The 26,135-nt window shown below is 47.5% G+C and overlaps 10 protein-coding genes across 10 annotated transcripts; 4 read left to right on the forward strand and 6 right to left on the reverse strand.

Annotated features, from left to right (window-relative positions):
• Positions 1-1,282: 1,282 nt before the first annotated feature.
• CLUP02_11692 (short-chain dehydrogenase) lies at positions 1,283-2,281 on the reverse strand (the record flags this gene model as incomplete). The annotated part of the gene is made up of 1 exon (XM_049290659.1): positions 1,283-2,281. The coding sequence occupies one exon, from the start codon at positions 2,279-2,281 to the stop codon at positions 1,283-1,285; it is 999 nt and encodes a 332-aa protein (XP_049147804.1).
• A 779-nt stretch (positions 2,282-3,060) lies between these two features.
• Positions 3,061-3,339, reverse strand: CLUP02_11693 (uncharacterized protein; the record flags this gene model as incomplete). The annotated part of the gene is made up of 1 exon (XM_049290660.1): positions 3,061-3,339. One exon carries the CDS (start codon positions 3,337-3,339, stop codon positions 3,061-3,063), a length of 279 nt encoding a protein of 92 aa, XP_049147805.1.
• A 1,138-nt stretch (positions 3,340-4,477) lies between these two features.
• On the reverse strand, positions 4,478-5,246 carry CLUP02_11694 (transmembrane adaptor Erv26; the record flags this gene model as incomplete). The annotated part of the gene is made up of 3 exons (XM_049290661.1): positions 4,478-4,812; positions 4,868-5,101; positions 5,177-5,246. The coding sequence occupies 3 exons, from the start codon at positions 5,244-5,246 to the stop codon at positions 4,478-4,480; spliced, it is 639 nt and encodes a 212-aa protein (XP_049147806.1).
• A 582-nt stretch (positions 5,247-5,828) lies between these two features.
• Positions 5,829-6,744, forward strand: CLUP02_11695 (methyltransferase; the record flags this gene model as incomplete). The annotated part of the gene is made up of 2 exons (XM_049290662.1): positions 5,829-5,851; positions 5,919-6,744. The coding sequence occupies 2 exons, from the start codon at positions 5,829-5,831 to the stop codon at positions 6,742-6,744; spliced, it is 849 nt and encodes a 282-aa protein (XP_049147807.1).
• A 103-nt stretch (positions 6,745-6,847) lies between these two features.
• Positions 6,848-7,842, reverse strand: CLUP02_11696 (NADH-ubiquinone oxidoreductase 19.3 kDa subunit; the record flags this gene model as incomplete). Its single annotated transcript, XM_049290663.1, has 3 exons — positions 6,848-7,026; positions 7,333-7,775; positions 7,832-7,842. The coding sequence occupies 3 exons, from the start codon at positions 7,840-7,842 to the stop codon at positions 6,848-6,850; spliced, it is 633 nt and encodes a 210-aa protein (XP_049147808.1).
• Positions 7,843-9,652: 1,810 nt separating this feature from the next.
• On the forward strand, positions 9,653-12,559 carry CLUP02_11697 (cytochrome P450 monooxygenase; the record flags this gene model as incomplete). Its single annotated transcript, XM_049290664.1, has 6 exons — positions 9,653-10,055; positions 10,771-10,844; positions 10,896-11,696; positions 11,765-12,079; positions 12,148-12,314; positions 12,397-12,559. The coding sequence occupies 6 exons, from the start codon at positions 9,653-9,655 to the stop codon at positions 12,557-12,559; spliced, it is 1,923 nt and encodes a 640-aa protein (XP_049147809.1).
• Positions 12,560-13,169: 610 nt separating this feature from the next.
• On the reverse strand, positions 13,170-15,974 carry CLUP02_11698 (uncharacterized protein; the record flags this gene model as incomplete). Its single annotated transcript, XM_049290665.1, has 8 exons — positions 13,170-13,245; positions 13,313-13,391; positions 13,447-13,977; positions 14,048-14,255; positions 14,324-14,454; positions 14,511-14,781; positions 14,839-15,135; positions 15,192-15,974. The coding sequence occupies 8 exons, from the start codon at positions 15,972-15,974 to the stop codon at positions 13,170-13,172; spliced, it is 2,376 nt and encodes a 791-aa protein (XP_049147810.1).
• Positions 15,975-17,775: 1,801 nt separating this feature from the next.
• Positions 17,776-19,509, forward strand: CLUP02_11699 (uncharacterized protein; the record flags this gene model as incomplete). Its single annotated transcript, XM_049290666.1, has 1 exon — positions 17,776-19,509. One exon carries the CDS (start codon positions 17,776-17,778, stop codon positions 19,507-19,509), a length of 1,734 nt encoding a protein of 577 aa, XP_049147811.1.
• Positions 19,510-20,376: 867 nt separating this feature from the next.
• CLUP02_11700 (uncharacterized protein) lies at positions 20,377-21,285 on the forward strand (the record flags this gene model as incomplete). The annotated part of the gene is made up of 2 exons (XM_049290667.1): positions 20,377-20,737; positions 20,819-21,285. 2 exons carry the CDS (start codon positions 20,377-20,379, stop codon positions 21,283-21,285), a joined length of 828 nt encoding a protein of 275 aa, XP_049147812.1.
• Positions 21,286-25,112: 3,827 nt separating this feature from the next.
• Positions 25,113-25,343, reverse strand: CLUP02_11701 (uncharacterized protein; the record flags this gene model as incomplete). The annotated part of the gene is made up of 1 exon (XM_049290668.1): positions 25,113-25,343. A coding segment is annotated over one exon (231 nt), but the record flags the coding sequence as incomplete, so codon positions are not given.
• Between the last annotated feature and the right edge of the window lie 792 nt (positions 25,344-26,135).

The following is a 26,135-nucleotide window of genomic DNA, read 5'->3' on the forward strand; positions in this document are numbered from 1 at the left end:
GGATGTTGCTTGGCTTGAGGCAGCCCAGCAAAGAAGAGGCATCCGTTTGGGCCCTACATCTGGCCCGCCACGGCAATACGGATACTGCAATTTCGTCTGTCACTCGGCGTCGGATACCAAAGCCGAGACCAGTCAAGGAGACTGGCAGATTGGATACTGTGGGCTAGAGCCTTTAGGACCACTCGGTCTCCGTTATGCAGGGCGAAAAAGACTTTGAACAACAGCGAGAAAGGTGAAAGCAGTCCCATGTGCGCAAAGCCACCGAACTTTGGGACGGGGACCAACGCGTTTGTGTCGAGTTTGGACGAATGACGTCGGTAGCTCGGCAGTGGCACAGCCTCATTTTCCCTGTCTGGCACATCCAGGAAGCCCGCCGTAAGAGGTGGAGGGCCATGGAGGCACACTTTTTCTGTCAAGCTTGTTGAATCGGCCGCCGCAAAGTCGCACTTCGTCTCGCTTCTTCGCCTGGTTTCGCCCTACGCATGACGAGCGTACGCGTCGGGAGGCACTCGAAGCCCCAATCAAAGGCGGATATGTCCGTCTAGGCCGGTGTGGGATGTCGAGCCAGCCAACGTGGTGCTAGAGACGACGACGTTCAACGCCAAGATGTTGCTGATGGTTGTTTTTTCGCCACTCGTTGGACTGCAAGGATCAGCCGGTGAAACAATTGGAGCCCAGTGGCTGTGTAAAGGAAACTGTGGCTAAGCAAGCACAAGTGAGGAAGTTTAAATGATTAGGTAAGTGAGAATGCCCCTCTATGTGGCTATGCTACAGGCTTTTCGAGCTGTGGCGAGTGCTCCGAATATGTGGCTGAAGCTACCCTCCCATCCTCCATCTCCAAGGTCCGCCGAGACCCTCGAACATCCCGTCCTCGATCGCTCTCAATCCTACTTACCTGTATAGCTACCTGACTCAGGTCCAGTAGTGAATCTATTCAAGCATCTTTACTCATATCTAATGCTCACTTCAGCAACCCCAAACCCCCCAAGGCATCAAGCATAACGGCGTTCGGATCTTTAAGGAATAACAGACGTCAAGGAAGTATGAGCGAGCGAAGGCGGGGGACGAAGTCATGAGAAAAAAGTCAAAAGTTCAGGACTCGAACTTGTGAGGTTCGAATTCCTATGAATCTCGGTTGTTGTGCCACGTCGTGATTCTACCGGTTGTATGCCGCTCGGCTACTGCGGGCGATGGCTTTAAGATGAAAGTTGTATTATACACAAAGTTGTATTATACACAGCCGTGTTTAACGAGAGGGAGAACGGAATTCACATAGTCCATCTCAGTATCTAAACTCCTGCCCAACAAGCTTCTCGCTCAGAGCCCACAGCATCTCCGCGTCGACTTTGCTCCTAGCCCAAGGATATACCTCCTCCTTCCACGGGTCGGCAACACGACAATCAGTAAGAAACTCCCCATTCTTGTCCTTTAGCTCTGGATCAAACGCCGCAAACACGTGCGTCGCGGCACCCTGGTCCATATCCTTGGGCTCGATATCCCCCATTCCCCACATATACTTGCTCCCCACCACAACATCAGCCTTACGCAGTGCTTCGAGGAACCCGGGGAAGTCATGCGCCTCGTGCGCGGCAAGGTTCGTGGGAACGTACCCCGGGCACAGACTAAACGCCATCACACCCTTTGATGGGCCCAGCCTCTCGGCAAGGGCAAGGGAGAAGAGGCTGTTGGCCGTCTTGGACTGCCCGTAGGCCATCCACTTGTCGTAGTGCTTTCCTTCGTTGAAGTTGTAGTCCGTCCAGCGCACGTGGCCGAGCCTGTGGGCGTTGCTGCTGACGTTGACGATGCGCGGGGGGGAAGGGGATGCGAGGATTTTGAACATGATGAGGTTTGTGAAGAGGAAGTGGCCTAGGTGGTTTGTCTGGAACTGGCTTTCGAAGCCGTCTTCTGTGAGGCTGTAGGCCGAGGCCATGATGCCGGCGTTGTTGACGAGGATGTCGATGTGGGGGACGTCTGGCCATGAGGTCACTGTCTCTGCTGCTTTTCGGACGCTGGCGAGGGAGGTGAGGTCTAGAGTCAAGGGCTTGACCTTGATCTCGGGGTGTGTGATTCCGAGTTCGTCGATGAGGGGTTGGGACTTTGAGGGTGAGCGGCCGGCTAGGATGAATGTGGCTGGCCTAGCTACGGCGACTTGTTTGACGAAGCTGTCGCCGATGCTGCCTGGGGAGACGCCCGTGATGAGTATCGTCCTGCCGGCGATGTGAGGGGCGTAGACGGGCACCAGCTCGCTCGCTTTGGTTTGGTTGTTGAACGAAGGAGACATGGCTTTGGTGTTCTGTGTCGTACTGAACAGTTTAAGAGTGCTTAGTTTGGGAAGAGAGAGTGAGGTATTGCTTGTAACTGCCCCTCGGACAATATGATGAGAACGCAGGAACGGCCTCTATATACCCACCAGTCTCAATCGATACCGAAAATCAATACTAATAAAGCATGTAAGACGCGAGGCAGCCCGCACTCACTGGAAGCATGCTTGGAACGGATAACTTTGGAATTGGTTCACCCGAAGATCACGACGCGTAAGATAAATGGCCTGCTCATGTTGTTCCGGGGCCATAGTTACCCGTTCTGCTACATGAACCCATCAGAAACCCCTTACAAAGGATTCGGTGCCGGAGATAGGTATACTTCATTGGGTGTTGGCAGTCTTGCTTTTCCTACATGGGAGACCTCAAGCACGGAGTTAACGGTCCTAAGAGATCATACCACCGTCAATAAATATCGTCAACGGGCTATGTTGGCACTGTCGGAGAAGTACCTGCGGCACAGATCATCTATAGTCATCTTGAAACGCGCAGAGAAGACATGTGGTATTATTGCCTATCGTGAAAGATTGCAGTCACATCCCCTTTAAAGCCCAACCTGGAAGTACACCATTCCGTTTCGCTAGCCTTCACGCATGTACAATTGTGTCCCTATTTTATCCCAACGCCCAGTTATCCATCCCAGATTCCGTCCCTTAAAACACCCGGAAAAAACCCATCGACTCTTGTTGTCGATGAACGCCTGCTGCTGTGCGGCGTTCGACGCGGCCTGACTCTGCGCTCAGTTCTGACGGCCGTGCCCGCTACCCCACGTCGCGCCGTTGCTACTCGGAGCGGGCGCGGGGCCCCGCATGTTCGCGCCGCCGGCGGAAGCCGAGGCCGACAATCGGTAGGCGGCAATGTTGTGGAACGGCGCCGCCGAAGCAGGGGCAGTCAGCCAGGTGTTGAGACCGTCGGATCCATTGGGTTGATTGTAGGTGAAGACGTTTGAGAATTGTGCTTGCCTGGGCTGGGGAATGGCGGTGTATTGAGAGGGGGAATGAGCTCGGTTGGAAGACATCTTGGCGGCTGTGAGAGCAAGACTTGGGTGCTTGTTTGTCTTTGCTGCGACTGAGATGATATGTGTTGTGTGAATTGCAATGAGAGATTGAGCGGCCCAGGGCAGGGGAAAAGTCACTCGACGGACCAGCTTTTGTATTCATGATGAATGCTCCTCATGATCCTCGCTCCTCACCATCATGAGGAGTGAAGCGGGAGGGTCCTCCTCCTCTTCCTCTTCTTCCTCCTCGCCCTCCTCCTCACCGACAAAAACATCAGGGGCTTTTCAGCGGGGTCTTTTTGCGGCTGACTCCAAGGTATCGAAGAGATTAATAAAAGTCTAAAAGTCGTTGCCCATGATGATGATGAGGTCTGAGAGCCGGTGATGATTGCCTCCTATCACCGCCGCCAGACGAGAGACTGGGCCGCCGCTCAAAAGAACCCTGCAATTCAAACCAGGCAAAAGTACGCAGGTACTTTTGACTCCCGAAGACTAGTGCAAGGCACGGCCGCTCGCCCTTGGTCCCTGATTGTCCATTGGATCATGAGGATTTGCGAACGGACGTGAGATAGCGGTGCAAAAAGACCATGACAGAATGCGAGCGGAATGGAAAGTTCGATGATCGACCGCTAAAGGTCTGGCACTTTGTCACCGAGCTTTTTGCTTAATCCTTCTGGCGTGGACTTTTGCCGCTTGGCCGCCGTACGGGTCAAGTTCCAGTCAACAAGAATATGGCTAGCATGGGTCATGCAGGGTACTTCTGCCTTGAGTTGGGCTTGATTGGCCGCCTCACCGAGGCCGCAGTCCGAGAACACTATATTTCAGAGATGGTCGCTTGCGTGGCAGGTCATGACTAGCAGGTTGGTACACGCATTAACATGTGAGCCTGGTGGCTCTCTTCATGGTTATGTGTTGGGAAATCCATACGCAACTCGTCTGTAAGTTCAGACAAAGTCGGCTGACCTTTAGTGCAAAAGAGCCGCACAAGCAGCACAACGCCAAGAGGAGCCTTTTGACTGGAGAAGATCCCCAGGTATCTATTCTCTCGCTCCTTTTCAGGGTTGATAATACCGTAGTTACCGTAGACTACCGACATATTGTACACACCACATGCTCGGCATGTGACATCCGTCTATTTTTCGCTGACGCTATGAGAAGATCAACTCCGCTCCCATCCGACTGTTCTGAAGACTTCCGCGAGCGCACCAAGAACTGTATCTACGATAGACTTGACGAAACCTTGGCGCTTGCTCTTGCCAGAGGAGTCCCGCAAGGGGTCTTCGCTTCCCATCGTAGGCAGGACGTTGTCGCTAGCGGACAAGCTCACGAAGAGAGCAAAGGGAATGAGCCAAACGCAGAGCCCAAAGTATGAGGCGATCTCGGTGAAGCTCGGGACGTCGGGTTGATCGTAGTAAGAGTGCATGTTCGAGTACGATCTTTGCTGCGCGGCAGAGAAGTGGCGGAACCAAATGTAGTGGTTGACGAGGACCAGAACTAGACAAGCAAAGGTTAGTTCCGAACGCGGATGTATAGCAGCACAGAAACATACCACAAGAGGCCAGGAACAGAGGGTCAGTCAGCCTAACGAAAGGGAATCGGCGCATGTTGCCGAGGTAGACGACATGGGAGACAACTCCCATGAGGGTCAACTTGAAAGGAAATCGGTCGACGATGCATAGCAAGAGCTGCAAAACAATAACCGAGTAAATCAACTTTGTAAGAAGGCGCTTCGCAAAAACGGTATGCTCCTCGACAAGCTCCGATAAGTAATACAGACCGGAAGCTGGACACAGGGGTGTTAGTAAGGAAGCATCCTCAACCTGAGTGCCAAGGGAGAATCCGGGGGATCAGGACGAACCGATGGCGAGGGTCAGAAAGCAGAAGCCCACGATGGAGCCAAGGTAGCCGACCAAAGGTAGAATCCACATGGTGACGGACGTTATGTTTAGAATGTCGTCGTAGTATGTCGCATGAAGTGAAGTGAGAAATGCAAAGAGAGAGTGTGTGAAGTTGTTGAATTATTGGTCTGCCGGGGGAGGAGGGTTGTGCACAGAAGCTCCCTACATTGTCTCTTGAAGCTATGACGGAGCTGGCCAGGGCGCGTCGTGAAATCCACTTTGCGAAAGCGTGGCCTCTGCGCGTCGGGTAGGTACCGCAGTGGACGGGCACTCGGGAGATTCCATGATCCGCGGTGAATGAGATAAGCGATCGTTTGATTGGACGCATCCTCCGGCCTTCGACCTCACTAATCTGAGTACCTTAGTGTAACCCCCGGCTGTCGCCGGGGACCTTATCCTTATCGATAATGATTGATGGTGGTTGTCGGGTTTCTTATCGATAACTATCCGTGACCCCCCAGTTGTGAATTTTTGAGGATTTCTCACGACACACAATTCACCGCCCAATTCTTCGATGCGCCGGCTTGACGACAGACTGCCTTGAAGCGAATATTGACGGGAGGCTCCATTCAAGATCAGCCGAGTTCAATCCTCCAACAGAAACTGCCCAATATGTCGCGCCCTGAGGATACCCTGTAGGCTACAGGCCTCCCCTCCAACCCCGCCATGTGCCTCCAGCTGACCAAATCTCTCTGCTCTCAGTGCGGCCGACATCCACTACAATGACTCCGAAGCCCGCAAGTACACGACGAGTTCTCGTATCCAGAATATCCAGGCGTCCATGACCCGCCGTGCTCTTGAGCTCCTCGACCTCAAACAGCCTTCCTTCATTCTCGACGTTGGCTGCGGCAGCGGTCTCTCCGGCGAAATCCTTACCGCTGAGGGCCCTGAAGATGGTGGACCACACACCTGGGTCGGCATGGATGTCTCACCATCCATGCTCGATATTGCTCTCCAAAGAGACGTAGAGGGCGATCTCCTCCTCGCAGATATCGGACAGGGCGTACCATTCCGCGCCGGTTCCTTCGACGCTGCTATCAGCATTTCCGCAATTCAATGGCTTTGCAACGCCGAGAGCAGTGATACCTCGCCCGAGGGCCGCCTCACCAGATTCTTCAACGGCCTCTACGCGTCATTACGCAGAGGAGGTCGCGCCGTGTGCCAGTTCTACCCCAAGAACGACACCCAGCGCAACATGATTACTCAGGCCGCAGTTAAGGCCGGCTTCGGCGCCGGTCTGCTCGAGGATGACCCCGAGACAAAGAACGTCAAGCTCTATCTTGTGCTGACTGTCGGCGGTACCGCAGAGGGCGGTCGCGGAGGAGACATCACAAATGTCGTTGATGGTATGGACAACGTTGATGTCGAGGACGCGAGGAGGAAGGCCAGTCAGCAGAGTGGTAAGGGTGACATCAAGAAGGGAAGTAAGGCGTGGATCGTCAAGAAGAAGGAGCAGATGGAGAGGAAGGGAAAGGTCGTCAAGTCTACCTCCAAATACACTGGGCGCAAGCGCAGAACCGCTTTCTAGACGGACGGTGCTTGGGCGGGGTTTCGGGGATGTCGCATGGCATGGCGTTCAGGGGTACAACGGAAAACTTGTTTTAAGAGATCGAAAATTGAATCAGATACCCTCATTTACCTCTCAGAGTCTCTCTTCTCCACCCGAATCTGTCCTCGTCACGAATTCTGGACTTGGAGAGACCAATGATCCCGGGTTTGCAATACGGAGGGAAAAAGGCATCTGACGACACCATGAATTGAACAACGGATGCAGTAATACCTCGGGAGACTTCATCGAGGTAGACAACAACTCAAGCATCCAACTCATGATGTGACAGATGACAGATGAGGCAACTTTGCATCCTATGACCCCTTTCCCCTTCATCTCAAGACCGAATCCACCAAGGTATATAGCCTGATACGGTATGATCCTTTACCACTTGCCTGTGCCATAGAGCGCTTTTCGAATGCCAGACGTCTTTAAAATTCCACCTTTCCAGCTAAGCCATGGATTTGATAAGATACGATTCTTTCCTCTTCATCAATAAGATGAGATAAACAGCATCTAGTAAGCGTAGATAACAGATCCACAGGAATATTTGTGCAGCTCATTTACGATACCACATTCTCGACGTTCTTCCCTGTCGCATCTTCCGTTGCAGTTGCATCATTCCATAAAGCAGCGCCTCGCTCGTGGGCGGGCATCCAGGAACATAGATATCCACCGGCACCAAGCGATCACAACCACGGACTACAGAATAACTGTAGTGGTAATACCCTCCGCCGTTGGCGCAGCTCCCCATACTAATGACCCAACGCGGTTCCGGCATCTGATCGTAGACTTGGCGGAAAGCGGGCGCCATCTTATTCGTGACAGTACCGGCGACTATCATGACGTCTGACTGTCGCGGTGATGCTCGGAACATGAAGCCGAATCGGTCTTGATCGTATCGTGGCCCAGCGATTTGCATCATCTCTACGGCGCAGCATGCGAGGCCGAATGTCATTGGGTACATCGATGACTGACGACCCCAGTTGGCGAGCTTGTCGAGGGTGGTTCTGGCGAAAGAGTGATTAGTAGCAACACAAGGGTGATGCGCCTGGGACTGGGGTACATACACAGCATATTCCACAAGGGACTTAGGCTGTGATTGTGTAGGAAGAGCGATCTCGCGACGGTTGGGGCGTGGAGAGACAGATTTCTGGTAGCTTAGGGACGTTGCTATGCATCGAACGCTGGCCGGTGATGGAATTGATCTCGTCGCAAGTCCCACGGCGCGGGGCACCTGGCTTGCAAGAGACTTTGACATAATGTACAGGAGAAAGGAAATTTCCTTCCAGAAGTAGGAGCAATAAGGATTGGAATAGACGGAGGAACGGAAGGGGTAGCGGACTTCTTAAAGCCCGGGAAGTGCGCATGGGTCCCAAGCTCTGATACTCAGGGCTAGTGGTAAGGCATATAGGAAGAATAGAACCAGGGGATAGGATCTCAGGGACTTACTAACTTGGTTTCGACTAGAAATTGAAGAGAGCAGCCAATTCGACTCACAGCGTCGTGAACACGAAGCTTTCATGAGGCTTCAGCTGATGCTTGTCATGGTCCAAGTCTATGCATCTTGCGAAGCCAGGCTTCAGATAAGTTTACCAGAGCCAGAGCAAGTAATCCAGAATAAAACGATAGCTCAAATACAATGGTATTCTCAAATACAATTATGAGATCCCTCATCAAGTTGTTCAAGATCGCGAGCTAGTAGGCCTTTCGCGCAATTCGTTGATCATAATTGGCCCTCCATCTAAGTCGAAGCGCAGCCCCACTTCGTTCTCGTCGCGAGTCCGAAGTGGGGCCAAGTGATCCGAACCCGCCTGCGCGGGCCCCGTAAATCCGTCGTCAGTAACTCGACCGCAAAGGCAACCCGTCCGCTTCATTCCTTTGACAGAACAACAATCTGATCAAGACAACCCGTTATGCGTTTTACCAGCTCCCAGACTCGCCGGTGTCGATGCTGCTAGATCCCTGGAGCAGTAACCCCTGACCTCGGCTGCAACCCACTGACGCTTGCCGCTGGACCCCTAACTACTTGATCCTTAATGCCCGCCAGAGCTGTTAACGCTAGACATTGACATGGAATACCTTCCTTCCTTGAGGAATGGGCCTAAGAGAGCTCATAAAAAGGTTCGAACGGGATGTGTTGCGTGTAAGACGAGGCACGTAAAAGTAAGGCAGGCGGCCATCCGAGGCCAAGTTGAGCCCATATCTAACTTCTATTCGGGACAGTGCGATGAGAGAAGACCACAATGCAGCCAATGCACCAGGCAAGCTATTGCCTGCAGTTACCCTTCACCAAAACCATACCCTCCCGCGGAGACTACGACATCAACTCTGTCTCATAGTCTTTCCTTCAGGGACGGAGCACTTGATCTCAATATGCTTGATCTCGAACTCATACATCACTGGACACTCTATACATACGATAGCTTGACAGTCAGCCCTGTGATTCGGACTTTCTGGCTGAGGAATGCGGCGCAAATCGGGTTCCGCTGTGACTTTGTCATGCGGAGCTTACTGGCCCTGTCCGCCGTTCACCTAGCAACTCTGAACCCAGCGCGAGAAGAAGCCCTCTTTCGACATGCACTGAAGCACCACAACACATCGACAGCGGCAACTATTGCATCAATACATCATATAGACCAAGTGGAAGATATCGCAATGCGAGAAAACCTTTTCCTATATTCAATGTTCATCATGTTTTATAGTACGCATAGTCCACTTCCCTACTCGACCAACATGTGGCGCTAACATCCCGGGTACTCTCGTAGTCATCTCACAGACGGAACACCCCCAAGATGCCTTGTTTGGCCGTCCGAGTCGAAAAGAAATATCATCACCGGACTGGATGGTGTTCTTCCACGGATCAAGATCAATCGCGCTGGCGTCAATGGCACTACACACCACGACCAGTCTAACTCACCCAGTCATTGGCTACACGATAGGAATGCTCGCAGACCGTGAGAGGACGTCAAAGAAGCAATACCTCAGCACCTTACTTGCTCGCATAAGACAAACCGAACTGAACGAACATTACGAAACGTACCTGCACGCCGCGGAAGAGCTTGAAGCGACTTTTGCGGTCCTGGCCGAGTTCCCTGAGAGCAGAGACATCTTTCACGGGTTCCTCTGGATTAGCAACGTATCGGACCATAGGGGAGATTTGATAGCTTTGATTCAGGGCCATAATGCCTCCCAGGAAGCACTGGTCGTGTACACGTACTTTTGCAAAATAATCCAAAGGCTTCCGACAAGATGGTGGTCTGAAAAATGGGTCCGGGGACTCAAGGATGGTGCGTTTGCCTCTCTTGATGAGGAACATCGAACCTGGGTCGTTGAACTGCCAAGTTGGACTTGATTCGTCCTCAAGCGCATGGCTTTATTCAGTCGCCTCGGACATCAGGAGTCACCCGCAGACGTGCCGGTATGATCTCCATATTCCCCGACATTGACTCGTCTTTTACGAGCATCCATGTTCCCCCGAACGGTCCACGGACAGCTCTGACAGCTAACCGATGACACCCTCATCGTCATTACCTTATGCACATGGCGTAAACTAGAAAGCAACGCTGATCCTAGTGCCGAGATGTCGGAAAGCAAACGTCAGACGTTAGGACCAATGCAATACCTTGGCTTTCATTGGCTGGACGCTAGGGTGGACATTGCGCGATAGGCGAGGAGCCGTTAAGACAAGGTCCGCCGTTCGGGAAACGGCCCCCGGCTTGGAAATTGAGACCCGAGCTCCTGGGAGATCGGCGGGCCGGGCGGGCTGCGTTGCGCAACCGAGCCGGAGCCAGGGGACGGACTGATAGGACAGAGTTGTACTTTTAGGCCGTTGCTCGGCGGACGACTCAAGTCGGTCTTGCGAGCGTACATGGAATAGAAATACCCTAAATGAACCCCTCGGCATCTGTTTACGTGGTTTTTGGAGCAAGAATCATCAAACCAAGCTACAATCTCCGTTACAAGATCTCAGTTGATACTCGTCTTCTCACTATCTCCCAGCAGTCACTGCAGCTAAGTCTGTAATCACATTCGCGATGCCTTCAGCCGCGTTGTCGCTCCTTGTTTCAGCGGCCGCGGTATGTCAGCCGGAAACAAAAAAGCCTTACCCAAGCTAATCACTTTCTCAGCTAAGCATCTACGGTGTGGCAACGGTCATCTACAACCTCTTCTTCCACCCCTTACGCCGCTACCCGGGACCCAAGCTATGGGCAGCTACGCCTGTACCTGCAGCCGTCAACATCCTCCGAGGCACTCCCCACCTGACCATTCTGGAACTCCACAAGCGCTACGGCGACGTCGTGCGCGTTGGACCCAACGAGCTGGCACTTGCACACGCTGACGCATGGAAGGATGTCTGCGGACATCTCAAGCGCGGACAAGACGAGAACGGAAAAGATCCAAAGTACGGCAACGAAGAGATGGACAAGAGTCTTATTTCGGCATCACGCGAGAGGCACGGGCCCGCACGACGACTTCTGTCTCACGCGTTCTCTGCTCGAGCAATGGCGGAGCAACAGCCCCTGATGGACCGATTGATCAGCCTCTTTATTCAGAGAGTACATGAACACAGCAAACGTGGAACGGTGGCTATGGATGCTTCCAAGTGGTTTGAGTGGACGACGTTCGACATTATTGGGGATCTGGCCTTTGGCGAGCCCTTTGGATGTCTGCAGAACTCGGCCTCGCACCCTTGGGTAGACAGCTTCTTCGCGTCCATGAAGATCATCCCGTGGATTCAAGCCATTAGCGACTTCCCTCTCTTCTCTGTGTTAAAGCCTCTCTACTTCATTCTTTTTGTTCCCAAAGATGTGCTGAAACAGCGGCATCTAAGCCAGGTGATGGCCGAGGAGAACCTGAAGAAGCGGCTGGCTATTGGGGGTGATCGGCCAGACTTTGTTCAAGCCTTGTTGAAGAGCGGCGAGAAACACGTGAGTACCAACTATCGAACCCACAGCCCAAATCTCCTGCGTTTTCATCTCACAGATATGGTGTGTAGGAAATGTCTCCGATGGAGATGAGGGATAACATGGTCCTTCTCACCACCGCCGGCTCTGAGACAACTGCTACGACTCTCGCGGCAACGACATACTTTCTAGGCAACCACCCCGAAGTCCTCGCAAAGCTGAACGCCGAAGTTCGCTCAGCATTCAAGAGCGAGCAGGAGATTGATGTCAACAGCGTCCAGAGTCTTCCTTACATGCTTGCTGTTCTCAGAGAGTCAATGCGAGTTTATCCTGCTGTTGCGATTGCCTTGTTGCGTCAGACGCCTCCGAGCGGTGCGCAGATCGCCGGGGACTGGGTCACTGGAGGAGTGAGTTTGCCTACCTGAATGATGACGCGGCTTGTTTGAGTTTCATGCTAACATCAAATACCATGCAGACGACTCTTGGTATCTGGCAGTATGCTGCGTATCACGATCCCACTAAGTTTCTTTATCCGGACGCGTTTATCCCGGAGCGTTGGTTGGATGATGAGCGTTTCGATGGCGACCAGAAAAACTTGCATCAGCCGTTTTCTTATGGCCCTCGCAATTGTTTAGGCATGAAGTATGTTTTCTGGTACTTGAACGTGCTCTTCCTCGACCTTGAGGTCTTGATCGAGATGGTTGCTAACATCATGCGTGTCTAGCCTTGCTTTTGCTGAGATGAGGTTAATTCTTGCCCGCATAATTTGGAACTTCGACTTGGAGCTGGCGCCGGAAAGTAAATCTTGGGCAGCTGGTCAAAAAGTTTTCTTCTTCTGGGACAAGCCTCCCTTGTGGGTGTACTTCAAGCCCCGACAAGAGCAATGAAGCAGTTGGTACCCAGTATGTGCAGATGAGGTGATTTCAAGATAGGTACGTTAGTATCAAAGTCTGAATGGCAACATCTTGCTTTGCATACGATACCTTGGTCTGCTCTCACTTGACGGCTCTATCACAATGAGTGGAATGCGCCGCCTTAGCCTCGGATTGCGGCCTTCATGTTCAGTGAGAAGTTCTTACATGAAACTACCAAGTTAGTTGTCGCTCAATTGAAGGTATGCAAATCCGCTCTTGTAACCTTGACAATTGCAAAAAGAGTGATCGAGTATATATATGGTAGCATTATAGGCAGGGAGGGAACAATTATGCATGCAGGCTAGAGACCAGCCAGAAGGATCTTAATATTTGCAGTTCTTGTTTGCCGTCTTAGGCATGGAAAGCAGTCGGAAAGAAAATTCTCGTGAAAGCTTGGAAATTTGGTTTCTCTTTTGTATGACCCTAAGAAGTAATCACGTAGGAGTATCAACATCATGGTATCACGATTGCAATCACTTGAGTACTGGAGACACCAAGCGCGGACACATTGTTTTTTGCATCCTATACTTTGCTGAAGACAGACTTAGCCAGAAAGATACAAACAGGACGCTCTTGAAGCCACTTACTTGAATGCTACGCCCGCGTCGCTTGAACTGATCCCAGTTTGGATAAAGGTATCAGACCACACCTTGTTATACCTGAGGTGCCAAATGTTAGGTTTTCGCTGATAGTTTGAAATCTGACGCTCGAACGGGAAGGGCGAACCTATTGCAGATATAATAAGGGTTGTAGGCACCGCGGTTGAATTGAAGAACCCTGTAAAGGAAGACAGAGGCGCATTGATCTTTGTGAAGAGAGTGTTAGACGTGAAAGACGGCTCGTGGATGGAGTAGACTGACCTGTGCACTTAGAGAGACACCACTGCTCTATTCCGCTCGTCACTCCCTCGCTTGCGCTATCAGAAGTGGCATCGTAGTCGGCACTAGCTACTCCATCACGCTCCAAAACCTTAGTAAAGCCTTGGGGAGCATCACTCCATGTCGGTTTTGGTGGCGGGGAAGGCTGTGCAGATGCCGATGACGAAGGCGCAGCAGAGGTTGGAGCTGGAACAGAGGTCGAGGTCGGCGCCTTTGGAACAGAGGTGCTGGTGGGAGCTGCAGAGGCAACGGAAGTTGCCTGACAGGAACCAGCGCCTCCCGAAGGCGCTGCTTGGCGACGTCTCCCCGCAGAAGATCCAGGGGCAGAACATGCCAAACCACGAGGGTCAATACCGTTCCAGATGACGGCGGGCTCGCCCTCGACTCTTGAGTATGCGAGAGATTTGACCATCTCCTTGACGTTTGTGGCGACTGAGCCCGGGACCTGAAGACGCGCCTTGTGCTCGTCTTGAGATAGCCAGACTGCAATCACGCCAGCGACTGCGGGAGCGGCTTAAGATTGAGTGTTAGTCATGTGTGCCTTTCAGACTGTAGTCTTTGTCAAAATATGTCAACTACTCACCGAACGAAGTCCCATAAAGCTCCTGAGAACCGGCAGATCTACCAGAGGCACAATCGACGAAACCGGGGGCAGAAACAGTTAGTTGATCTCCAGTGCCTTGGGAGAAAAATGCACGGTAGCCGTCATTCTCAGTCGCTCCAACGACGATGATATCCGTAGTAGGCCCGAAGAGAGCAGGGTACTCTGTCACATCATCCACGCCGTATTGCTGAACAATGAAACGTGATTAGCAAGATGGAAGGCCAAAGATAGAAGGCGCAATTTTGGAAGACTTACAGCATCATTTCCAGACGCCGTGACGATGACAATATCTTCGGCCATAAGGGCTACAAGCAGTAGCTTGTACGCGGTGGTGGTAGACGACAATTTGTCGGGGATACCTGCCATAGGTGGATGGTTAACACGTTCTGAGAAGTGCAGCACAACCAGGCCGATAGGGAACGAGCCTTGTCGTGAGACTTACGAGATCCTAGGGACATGTTGATGACAGCTTTGCCTTCAAGCTTCTTCTGGAAGACATCGTTGCTAATCTCAATCAAAGCTGTGAAGATAGCGGAGAGCGAGAGAGTGCCTGGTAGCTTCACAGCAATCAAATCAGCTCCCTTGGCGGTGCCGTATGCTGGTCCGGCTGCTTTCGAAGCTACACAGGAGCCATGGTTCAAGAAGTCAGTCTCGTCCTTCGTCGCGCCAGGGGCGTACATAAAGCCCTTCGTTCCCGTCATGCCCGTCCATTCCTGCCATGAGTTAGCAATTGGTCTCGGACGAGGGCATTCTTTTTGAGGATTTCATACGGAGTTCTCAGCATTGGCGCCCGTGTCAATGGCATAAATCGTGACTCCCTTTCCTGCTTCAGAAGCATATCCGAATCCAGGCAAGTCCGCAATGCTTGCTCCAGCTGGCTGCGAAATTGCCTTGAGTTCATCAACTGCATCCGATTGTAGCGCAATGTCAGACGGGTTAGGAACACTTGTCTTTGGCGAACCAGGAGGGCCAGTCGCTGTTGGCTGGCGCGATGCAGATGAAGGCGGTGCAGAAGATGACGGCGGTTGCTCTTCTTCCAGCCTCTCATCAGGAGTGACACCGGCAACCTATGTGTTCTTTTAGTATTGTGAGCACTTACGTACTTAAAGAAACTAAGACTTACACCAGGACGCTTGGACATAGCGTTTGCCTGCTCAGTAGTGATGTTCGCCTTGAACATGGCCACCAAGCCGGTGCGGTCACTAATGACCTCCTCCAGTGACCTTGGTGCAGCATCTCTTGAGAGTGTGTTGTTGAGGTCTTGAATCTCTTGTTTTGTGGAGTTTTGCGAAGTGAGAATGATGTAGGGCGTTGGTACAGCTGTGGATGACGGTGTGGAAGACGATGTTGCAGATGTTGAAGTAGGTGCTGCGGAGGTAGAGCTGGGAACAGACGGAGCAGAAGAAGGAGGCTTGGATTCTGCCGGATCCGAGGTTTGCGGATTTTGTGATGGGGCCGGATTCGAGATGTTTTCAATCTCAGGAGTATCACCGTTCGCTCCGGTACCGATGATTGACACAACAGCTCCGGGAGCTAGCGCGTGGGTGACACCTGCAACCACGAGAGATCCGCCGCCAGCGCCAGCTACGTAGGTTGCTCCGATAACTGCTACGACGACCTCTCCACCAGAGATTGTCTGAGTTGTCGGTGCTGAGCTTGACGTCCCGATGGTTGTCCATGTGGATGATACGCGTGTGGATGTTCTAGGGTCGGGAGTGATTAGGGGTTGTGTGGAGGAGGCCCTGGTGCTAGCTGGTCTTGTGGTGTTTGAGACGGGAGCTTGCCTCGCCATCAGGTGGCGTCTGCTGTGCATCAGATCGTTCCGGCTATCCTGGTGCGGGAGAGAGACGGCCCCGCTGCTGAGTACCAGCAGGGTGAGCCCGCGGAGTAGGCCGTTGAGATGCATATGAACGAAGGGGTAGGTAAAGAATGACTGTGCTCAAAGAGCGAAGGTAAAGATTGAATGAGTCTCAAAGGATTGTGAGCGGTGGACAGATGCAATCGATATGGAACGAATCATATTTTGGTACTAGAATATATAGAATTCTTACCGTCTAAGACGGGTCACCAAGGCTTCTGCTAGCGGCCGACGAACTGAGGCCCTAGCTGTCATCTCAACTTTCCCGTCTTGGCGTAAAGTTCAGTCAATCAATTTACTGTCAGGAGAACTTTGCGCCATGTTAATGAGCATGATCGCGAGAAAGCTCCCCCACGTGCCTGGGCTGACTGAGAGCTGCTGGTGCGGTTATTCTTAGCGATGGTGCAAGTCGCTTACACGATGCCGATAATTTAAGCCATACGGAGATAAACTTTAATAATGTTTGGACTGACAGCTCCAGAGGCGTGGCAGCCCTACGAGTTCATGACTCGTGGACGAAGAGTCCAGGCTCCGTCGCCCCTCCTTCAGGATCCCGCGACTTTATGTAAAGCATGGATATTGGCTGCGTGGTAATAAGAGGCTGTGTACCGCGCGCATCTTGACCAATACATGCCGGTTTAGCCGTTCAGGTCATGTTTCGGAATCCGCAGTGCCTTGGCTTGCGGATAAACTTGGAAATTCGTGGCCGAGCCCGAATCGACTGTGGGTTGACCTAATAAAAGAAGCCAGATCATGACGCGGTCGATGAAGTTATGAACAAAGTGCAGGGTCCATCTGGCAACTCCTCGTTATCGCTATGGAGGAGACGAATAGCCCTAGTAACAACCTAGTGATAGCTGTTCTGGACATGAATGTAAGTACTGACGCGCGTGTGGTGCGTCTGCGGCCTCGGAGGGTTCGGAGTGAATCTGAGACGCTCTCCATGCCTTCTGATTGATTACAAATAAGGGGCCGATGATGAGACCTACTCGATATTTGCGTCAAGCCAGAACTGAATATCCCAGTAACAGCCAGATGGCGTCAACGTATGTGGACGGGTTTTCCTATAAAGTGATAATGAATTATAATGACAGTCAACCTTACTTCCAATGTTTTCGTCTCTGGAAGGTTCAGAATTAAGCGAAAGCTGGAGAAAGACTAGTGACGGATATACTGACGGCTTCTAGTAGTTGATGGGATAACACGGCATTTTCCTAGCAACTCCTTAACGTGTATCCGCCAACAGTGAGTACCTGAGTGAGTCTTGAAGATCTCACAATGAGATCACCCGCTCTTGGCATGCTTTGATGGTTTCAAGGTGATACTGCGTGTCCGTTTGTTTCTCATCATTACATTGTTGATCTCGATGCCACCTCGACCTATTACTACTGCTCCGTTACCGCGATTCCCCTCTCGTGGTGCAATGTCGAGACGTTCGACATCCTATTCAAGGGCCGAAGTCACGTTCTGGAAACCAGGAGGTCCTGTCGTCAACTTAAGGCAATCTGAATTCCTTCTCATATCCACGTCGCTAATAAATGCTGTACTGCTCTAATTACAATTGATTTGTGAGCTGATCGTTTAGGTGGCACCAAGGACTAATGAGCCTAGCGACACTGATCATTTTCCAGCGAGCCAATTGGGAAGAGACGCTAAGTCCTGAGCAGTACCCGACACCGCTTTCCCCTCCCTTACTTTTCTCTCTTCAACATCGCACAGCAACCAAGCGAGACAGGTCTACAGCGCTTCATGCATCGGAAGTGATCGCTGCGTTGCTGTCATTTTGCATGTACTTGGCGCCAAGTTTTCTAGTCTAGTGTCCTCGTCTGCCGACAGCAGTAGCCTGGCGATGGCTCTCTTCTCGACGTTGAAGGATGCTGAACCTGAAAGATCCGAACCACAAGAGTTCGCCTACGCTCTCCGATGCGTTCAATTGCTCGCAGGCTATGGATCTCAGCCGATCAGTTGCAAATTGAAGCCATCTGTATTGGGACAGATCCAGCACAAGTATGAGGCGTTATCATACGCATGGGGCGACACCACGAAGAAAGTCGAGATTATTCTGGAAGGACAACCATTCAAGATCACCAAAAACCTCGAAACGGCTTTACGTCGCCTGCGGTTGGCAAAAGAAGATCGCTTGTTATGGATAGATGCAGTATGCATCAATCAACATGATCGTCCCGAAGTCAATCTGCAGGTCAAGAGGATGTGGTCAGTGTACAGATACGCTTCGAAGGTCATTGTTTTCCTAGGCGAGGGTACGACTGGTACTCATCACGCCGTCGATCTGATACAGGCTTTGGCGAGAGAGGGTAACCGGCTTGGCCATCGGCGCGTCACGTCTTTATTATTCACCAAAGATGCTCAGCCCACGAAAAAGGCTCTACAAGGGTTAATGAGCAGTCCATGGTGGAGAAGATCCTGGGTCATCCAAGAGTTCGCAGTTGCGACCGAGGTTGCCTTTGTCTGTGGTGACCTGGAGTGGTCCGGTGAATCCTTTTCCGAGGCACTGCGGACCCTGGTAGATGTCAGATTCAATGCAGCTCTACCGCGCGGACAGGAATACTTTATGAGGGAGATCGCATCGACACCAATAAGTCATCTGATGACGGCGCGCAAAGACTACCAAGATAGCCATTCGGAGGCGTCAAGGTCCAAAGGCGCCCCCAAACGAGACCCGCTCAGCCTTCTCTACAGATTTCGGAGTTTCAAAGCTTCCGACCCTAGAGACAAGGTATACAGCTTGTTCCATCTAATCGGAGAGGTCTCGATGCTACAACCGGACTACAACCGCCCTGTCAAAGATCTCTTCATAGATGTAGTCAAAGCTTCCGTCGGCTCGTCGGGAACTCTCGAGGTTCTCTGCCATCACAACAGGACAAAAAGTTGCATGCCCGACTTGCCGACTTGGTGTCCTGATTGGACCGTGCAACGAGGCCAAAGGATTCTCCTATGGCAGAACGATTATGCAGCTGGGGGTAACGGAAGCAAGCCTTCAGCTAAATTCGAAGGAGATGAGCTACTGTTGCAAGGTAAGGTCCTGGATAATATTGAGTGTGCGGTGTCTTTTGAGCCAAAGATGTTCAGGAAACCGGGGTTGGTCTTTGATCAGATTATGACAATCCAAGCCCAGGTGCTAGAACGGGCATCTTTACTTCCGAGTGGAAGTCAGGGGGCTACTTCGTTGGTCGACTCGTTTCGAAGAACTTTGGTGGGATCCCGCGTCAGGATAAGAGGGCCGCGTCACGAGGCGACGGTTCTCGGTCAAGGTGAAGCTGACAAGTTCTGGGACGCCTGGTATGTTTTGATGACTGACCAAGAGTCATCGGGAATGCATGGAGCTGCGAAAGCCTATAATGACGCTTTATACAGCGCATTAGCTGGAAGAGTCTTCTTCATTTCTGAGAAGGGCCGCATGGGGCTGGCTGACAACCCGGCAAAGGCCGGCGATGTCGTTGGCATTTTTGCTGGTAGCCGTGTCCTCTTCTGCTTGCAGGAGAAGGCGGGAGGAAGGTCAAAGAGCGATGAAGATTCGAGACGCACTTATAGTCTGGTTGGTAAATGGCGAGTGCTTCCCTAATCTTTTATGAGAATCCCAACTGTCTGGCTACTTACTAACAGTGTTGAATGGTAGTTACTTGCAAGACTTCATGGAAGGCGAGGGCGCCTCTCCTGAAGAGACAATGTCACCAATTTGTCTGATTTGATCACGTATTATAAGTGATTCCTAAGTCCCCTCATTGTCCATGGTGGAGGGCTAGGTTTTGAACAAACCATAAGGTTCGGTTCACTAGCGGAACCCTCCAAAGCACACGTGGTTTACAGGAATGAAGAGAACGCAGCTGTTTCGGTGGCTACAGGAGGTCCAATGTGAGGTAGATAAGGGAGACCCCAATCTAAACAAAACAACAAAGACGATGATAGCGAAGAAAAGCGCGCTTCGAAGAATTAGCGAGGTGTCCTAGTCCGCTACTGGCATACCACAAATTATCAGATGGCCCCTTGCCTCTTCCGAAGAAGGCAATTCAATCGTCGGTGCAATGCCAAGCACCGAGGCCCCTTGTGATTGCGGCCCGGAGCTTAACCCCGCAAGAATGGATTCGACTACACTACGAATAGTCTAGTCTCAACAATGAATAGGTGGATGCAACAGGCCACGACTGTCCTAGGTAGGCCAGGGGCTGGGAACATAAAGTGTTGCTGGGGCATTCCACTCCCCACAAATAGTCGAGAGCCGTTCATGCGCCGGCAAGCTTCTCGCCTTGACTCCAGTCTTTTCCAGATCTGACCTTTCTCTTCATAGACGTTCCCAACCACGCCAGATATTCTTTCCATTAAATCCAGTCTCTCCATTTATCTCTACTCAAGCAGCAGTATCTCTGGGGAATTGTCATTGTTGGCTTACACATAGCCCCCGAAACACCGATAAGAAAGAGATCGTGTCGTCATGACGTTAAGCGAAATCACCCCTGTCCCTGCACCATGGAAGCTCAAGGGCGACGTCTACTTCTTCAGCTTCTGGGTGCCCAGAAAGCAGGCAGAGCATCCTCCAACGATCACATACTCTCCACTCGAAGCGAACTCTTCATTTATTTGCCCAGATGGTAGCCGTCCCCTTGGAGGGATCAGCATGATCCAGATCATTCGTTACACTGAAAGTCCAGTCGGTCCCTATGATGAACTGATCTTGAGTCCGGGATTTCACGAGTATACGATTGAGGAGAACGGCAAACGCATCAAAAAGAAGAATGCAAGAATCACCAGGATCTACGTTTCGCAGAAGTACACATGCTGGAATGGGCGAAAGAGTGAGTTTCCTTTGTCATTCACCACAACGCTACGCTAGTTGCTCACAAAGGAGGAAGATTGGAACATTCCTAAACATCTAGCAACCTTCGACTGGAAAACAAACTCCGACGGTAGCACTTCTGTGAGAGTCTTCCCTCACGACACATCCGGTGACATCGAAGAAACCGCGGCAAGCACCACACCTCTCTTCCAAGCCACGTTCAAGCCTATCCCCTATGTGCCGTCGTTCCCCCTCTCTCTTGACATTTTGAAGTACGTTGGTGTGGATGCAACTCTTGTTCAGCCCCCATTGCCCCAGGGAAGTGGAAGTCAGGGGGAATTACCAGGGACCGATCGCTGGTGCAGCATTGCGCCAGGTCAAAGCTCAAAGAAGACGAGTCTAGGTTGGTTCGATATCCGACAAGCTGATGAAAAGGGTCGCATTATCGGGGAACACGAGAACTTCTGGCCTATGCTTGGAAGATGGCAAATTGGCATGAAGATGGAGGATTCAGTTGTTTCCTTTCCCGAACCTAAATATTGGGACGCACCCAAATCGGTCCTGTAACTAAGTATCGAGCCATTGAGACCAAAGGACCGGACTATTGTGCCAGCGCCTGTGTCGTAGTAGTAGACCTCAAGGTGAAGTGCCATGGGTATTGTACATGTATACATTATGTAGGACGCCAAGTAAGTTAGCAAGGAGACCAATTCGGGATCTTTCGCGCTTGACGAAGCCTGTCGACCCAGTCTAGATTGTTCCACCCATACCTCTGCAAACCCACCAAGGGATGACAGCTCATCGACAGGGGAAAAGACGTCTGGCGGTTGTCTCACTGATTACGCGGGGCTTTCCAGCCAAATCGAGTTATCGTCTCTGCCGCCCTAACTCAAGCTCGCCTCAGTGTGAGTCCCCCACTGCCTTAAGTATATATCCTGACAGGTAGGTGACAACATAAGGTAGGATGCTGGCCAACAAAAGATTGTGTAATGCTCAAGTACCTGCTTATTATTCTTTTGTATTAGTTTTTTATTCTTATTTTTGTTATCTTTATCATTTCTATTACAAGTCTTATTTCTTTGCCCCTTCTCATTTCTACTGCTTTTATCTTATGTATATTCCTTCGTGAATGCTATTTAAAGAAGAATAGGAATAAGAATGATAATAGGAGAGCTAGGTAGAGCACTTATAGACTAGCAATCGAATATTATTATTAGTATCCCTATTATAGGGTAGTTAGTTCGAACCGTAGTTAATAAAGAGATTAATTAAACTATATAAATATTTACGTAAGTATAAAAAGGAGGTTCTAACCGTAAGTTAAGCTAGCTACGATAATCGTAAATAGGGCCCTTAATTAGCCCTTATATAATTAGCCGTATGCCGTAGTTAAATTAGATTTTTAATTTAATATTAACTTTTTCTTTTTTTTATTAATTTAACTATTATAGTTAAAGGTATAATTCGACCTCGGGCCCGTTTACTAAGTCGTCTCCTTTTCTCCCTTTTTTTTACTCTTTTTATATAACCTATCCCTCTATTTATATAATAACTTTTCCGCTACTTATAAATTACTCTAATCCCTTATTTAATACTACTTTTATAAAAGCGTTTACGAAGTTATTTTTATTATTAATCTAACGGATTTTAAGTATTTCGCACCTTTTATACGATTACTTAAGGGCTATAATATTAATTATAAGCCTTTTTTTTTATTTTATTCTTAATTTAACGAGGTATTCGTATAGCGAGTAGGAATCGGTATAAATAACTATTAAAATAAGTAAAAAGCTAATTCGATCGGTAATTTTCCTTAGCGTTATTAAAATTGCGTAAGAGAGGTTAATACTGTTAACTATATTATAAACCTCTAACGCTAATATACTTCTTATTACCTACTTACTTTTAATTAATAAATAGTAAATTATATTACTATATATAGTAAATTCGCTCTCGTTTATATTCTTATTAACTAAGATAATAATATACCCTAATTACGAAATAAAGTCGTTATTATTTGTAAATAATTTATTAACGAAGACGTAGAGCTTATTAGTTATAAGGTTAATTAGGTAATAAACGAGACCTCGATTAAGATTTATTTATTACTACTTAAGCTACTTATTAAGTACCTCGACGTTTCGTTTAGTTAAATTTATAGTTTATACTACTTTAGCGTAATTAAAAGTTACCTCGGGTTAATAAATATTTATAATATATACCCCTCGCGCGAGCTTAGCTTTATACTACTTTTTAATATTAGTTACGTTTAGATTAATAAGGTTAATCTTCTTACCTTACCCCTTTTATTAAAAAATAATAGTTTCCTTTTTAATTATAAAAATCCTATTATTAAATACTAAGGGGGTATTTATTATAAGGACCTCTTTTAGCTTCGTTACGAAGCCCGCTTTTTAAAGCTCTTTATCCTCCTTTTTTATAAAGTTAATATTATATAGGCCTAATATATCGTTAGTCTATATTCTAATAATCCTAAATTAATTACTTTTATACTCCGTAATTAGTAGGCACGGGTCGTACGTAGAGGTAACTATTAATAGTTAATTAATATAAAAATCGTAATAAGTAGCCTACTAATAAGTACCCGATTTTACGAGCTTATATAATAGCTTAAGTACTTTAATAATCGTACTTTCTAAGTACTTACTAACTATTTCCTTTAGTAAATAGGCCAGGATTTTCTTTATAAACCTTATAGCCGATTAGGTATAAGCCTAGGTAATATCGTAGCTCTAAATCTCGTATCCCTTTTTTCGTAGCAATACTATTAATATTATTATTAATCGTTAGTTATAGCGCTATATAATAGGTAATTATATAAGTAGCGTCGCTTTTTTAACGTTACCGTACCCTTAAATTACGTATTTAAACTTCTCGTACGGCTAGGGTATTCCTTTCCCTTTAATCTTATAAACTATTTATAATTTAAATACATAGAGGTTTATATATTTTTCTAAGTTATATGAGATAAATCAATAGACCCCTCGATTATAAAGAGTATTTATTTTAATAAGATCTAATCCCTTATACGGCTTTTTAATAATCATAATTATACTTTTTTTACGTAGTTTAACCGCTAGCTTAAAATCGGCTTTCTCTTTTATTATATAAAAAGTATTAATTACCTCGTTACTAATAATAAATTACTGCGTTAGGGCTTATTGTTATAGTTTTTTATAACGTCTCGCTAGTAATATTAGTACCCTTTTAGTAATTTCCTTTTCTTTATTATCTATTAGTACTACTATGACGATTTTGTTAAAGATAATTTCTTATACCTCTATCGCGGGTTATATAGTTTCCCCTAGCTCTTCTTCTTTTTATAAGTTAGAAATTACCTTATTAGGATCTATATAATACGGTCTAATTACTATAATTAATACTTTAAGTAACTAGTTATAATCTCTCGTAACTATATAAAAGCGCTCGTTAATAGAAATTAACTTATATAACCTAGCCTATTATTAAGTAATTTCGTACTATACTTATATATCCGAATTTAGTAGTATATCTAAATTATCCCCTATATCGGGCCTATTACGTATAGTAATTACCTCGTTAACTTACCTTCTTATACTTACCTTACGTAGTACCCGTATTATTTTTTTAACTACTTAGGCTCGTTAACTTATACTTAGTAATAGTAATAAGGCTAAGGTCGTTCTTAAATATACTCTAAATACTAATAATATTAGTATAAGTCCGTTAGGCCCCATAGTATTATTATAGTATTTAAGTACTATCTAAAGGCATTCGTCGTTAGCAAAATCCGGATTTTCCTCTTTAATAATTCTAAACGCCCTTTTTAATTACTAATATACCCTCTCTACTTTTTTAATATTATAATACGCTTTAACGAGTACGACTTTTAGCTATATACTATAAGCCGTCGCATTATCCCTAAATTCTATTAACTTAAAACTAATACTAGCGTCGGTTTTAATACCGTTTAGTAATCCCTAATATATATCGATCTAGCTTTTTCGTAAAGCTATTTACACTATCTTTACTTATAAATCCTAAAGGAATTACCCTACTTAGAAAGATATAGCTACGTCGATTATATATAGTACTAGCTAACTATTTAAATAGAAAATATTAATAACGATTTCTTAGTTAAAGTTAAGCTTATTACGTAATTTAAACTTAAATTTACGTAGGCTCTGCGCATTTATTTAATATTAATAATATACTTTCGTTAACTACTCTAGCGCCCCTATTTTAATATTATTATTACTTAATTACTTTAGGAAGTTATATAGCCTTATAACTAAAGGGTACCCGAATCTTTAATATAATTTTCTAAGCTCACTTTTTATTAAGTAATTAATTAACTTCGTATTATTAATAAGCTTTATAAATATATACCCCTATTATCGTTTAACTATTTCGAAGTACTTATTACTAGAGATTCTATTCTTCGTATTATTAAATATAATACCTAGTCGATCTATATTTTTTAAATATAAGAGAAATAGGGTATTAACGAGTAAAATATAAAAAGTTATCGTTCTGAAATACGTCTCTATTTTTACTATACTTAGGGCGACGATTTCCTTACCTAGGCTAAAACTAATCTTTATAATACTTACTATTAACGTATTAAGTATTACTAGCGCGATCTTTTATAACGCTTAGAATTACCCTTTTTTTTTAGTTAACTATTATAATACCCTAGTATTTAAAGTAATCTTATAAAAATTATTTAGGCCGTACTTTTTATTTATATAGAATACCTATACGAGCTTAGTATTCGAGGGATCTAAATAGTATAAAAAGGACCCCTCTAGCTACCCCTAGATTTACTTAGTACTATATTCCTTTTTTTTAAATATTTAAAAAAATAGCGTCTTCTCCTTAATTATTAAAAAAATAAGCTTCGGCCTTATTAAATTCGCCCTTTTAGCCGCTTTTATATCCGTTATCTAAGGGACCTTCCCTTACTATCCGTAAATAAAAACCTACTTATTAAAAGCTTTTACTACCTTCTATTTATTTAGCCTCGTATATCCTCTAGAGGCTAACGGGGTAAAAAAAGAGTAGTTAATATCGTCGATTTCGTTATAATCTAATTTATTAATATAGGGGGTAAGATCTTCTTTATTTTCTAAATCTCTTATAGGAAGTATATACTTTAGGCCGCTATTTTAACTACTATTACTAAGTTCCGTACCCCCGGATCTACCCTTATATATAACGAGGAATTAGTTAAACTAACGAGGGCTAGTTTTACTATTTATTACCCTTAACTTTTTATACTGTTTATATAATTTAGTACGCTCTTCTTTAGAGTAGTTACTTAACTAATATTTATCCTTTTTATAAATATAATATTACCTCTTTTATTACCCTATTTGTAAGTTAAATCTCTACCTATTTAACGAATCTGGGCCTCC

This window comes from Colletotrichum lupini, chromosome 6 (genome assembly GCF_023278565.1).
Source record: "Colletotrichum lupini chromosome 6, complete sequence".
Classification (NCBI taxonomy): Eukaryota; Fungi; Ascomycota; class Sordariomycetes; order Glomerellales; family Glomerellaceae; genus Colletotrichum; species Colletotrichum lupini.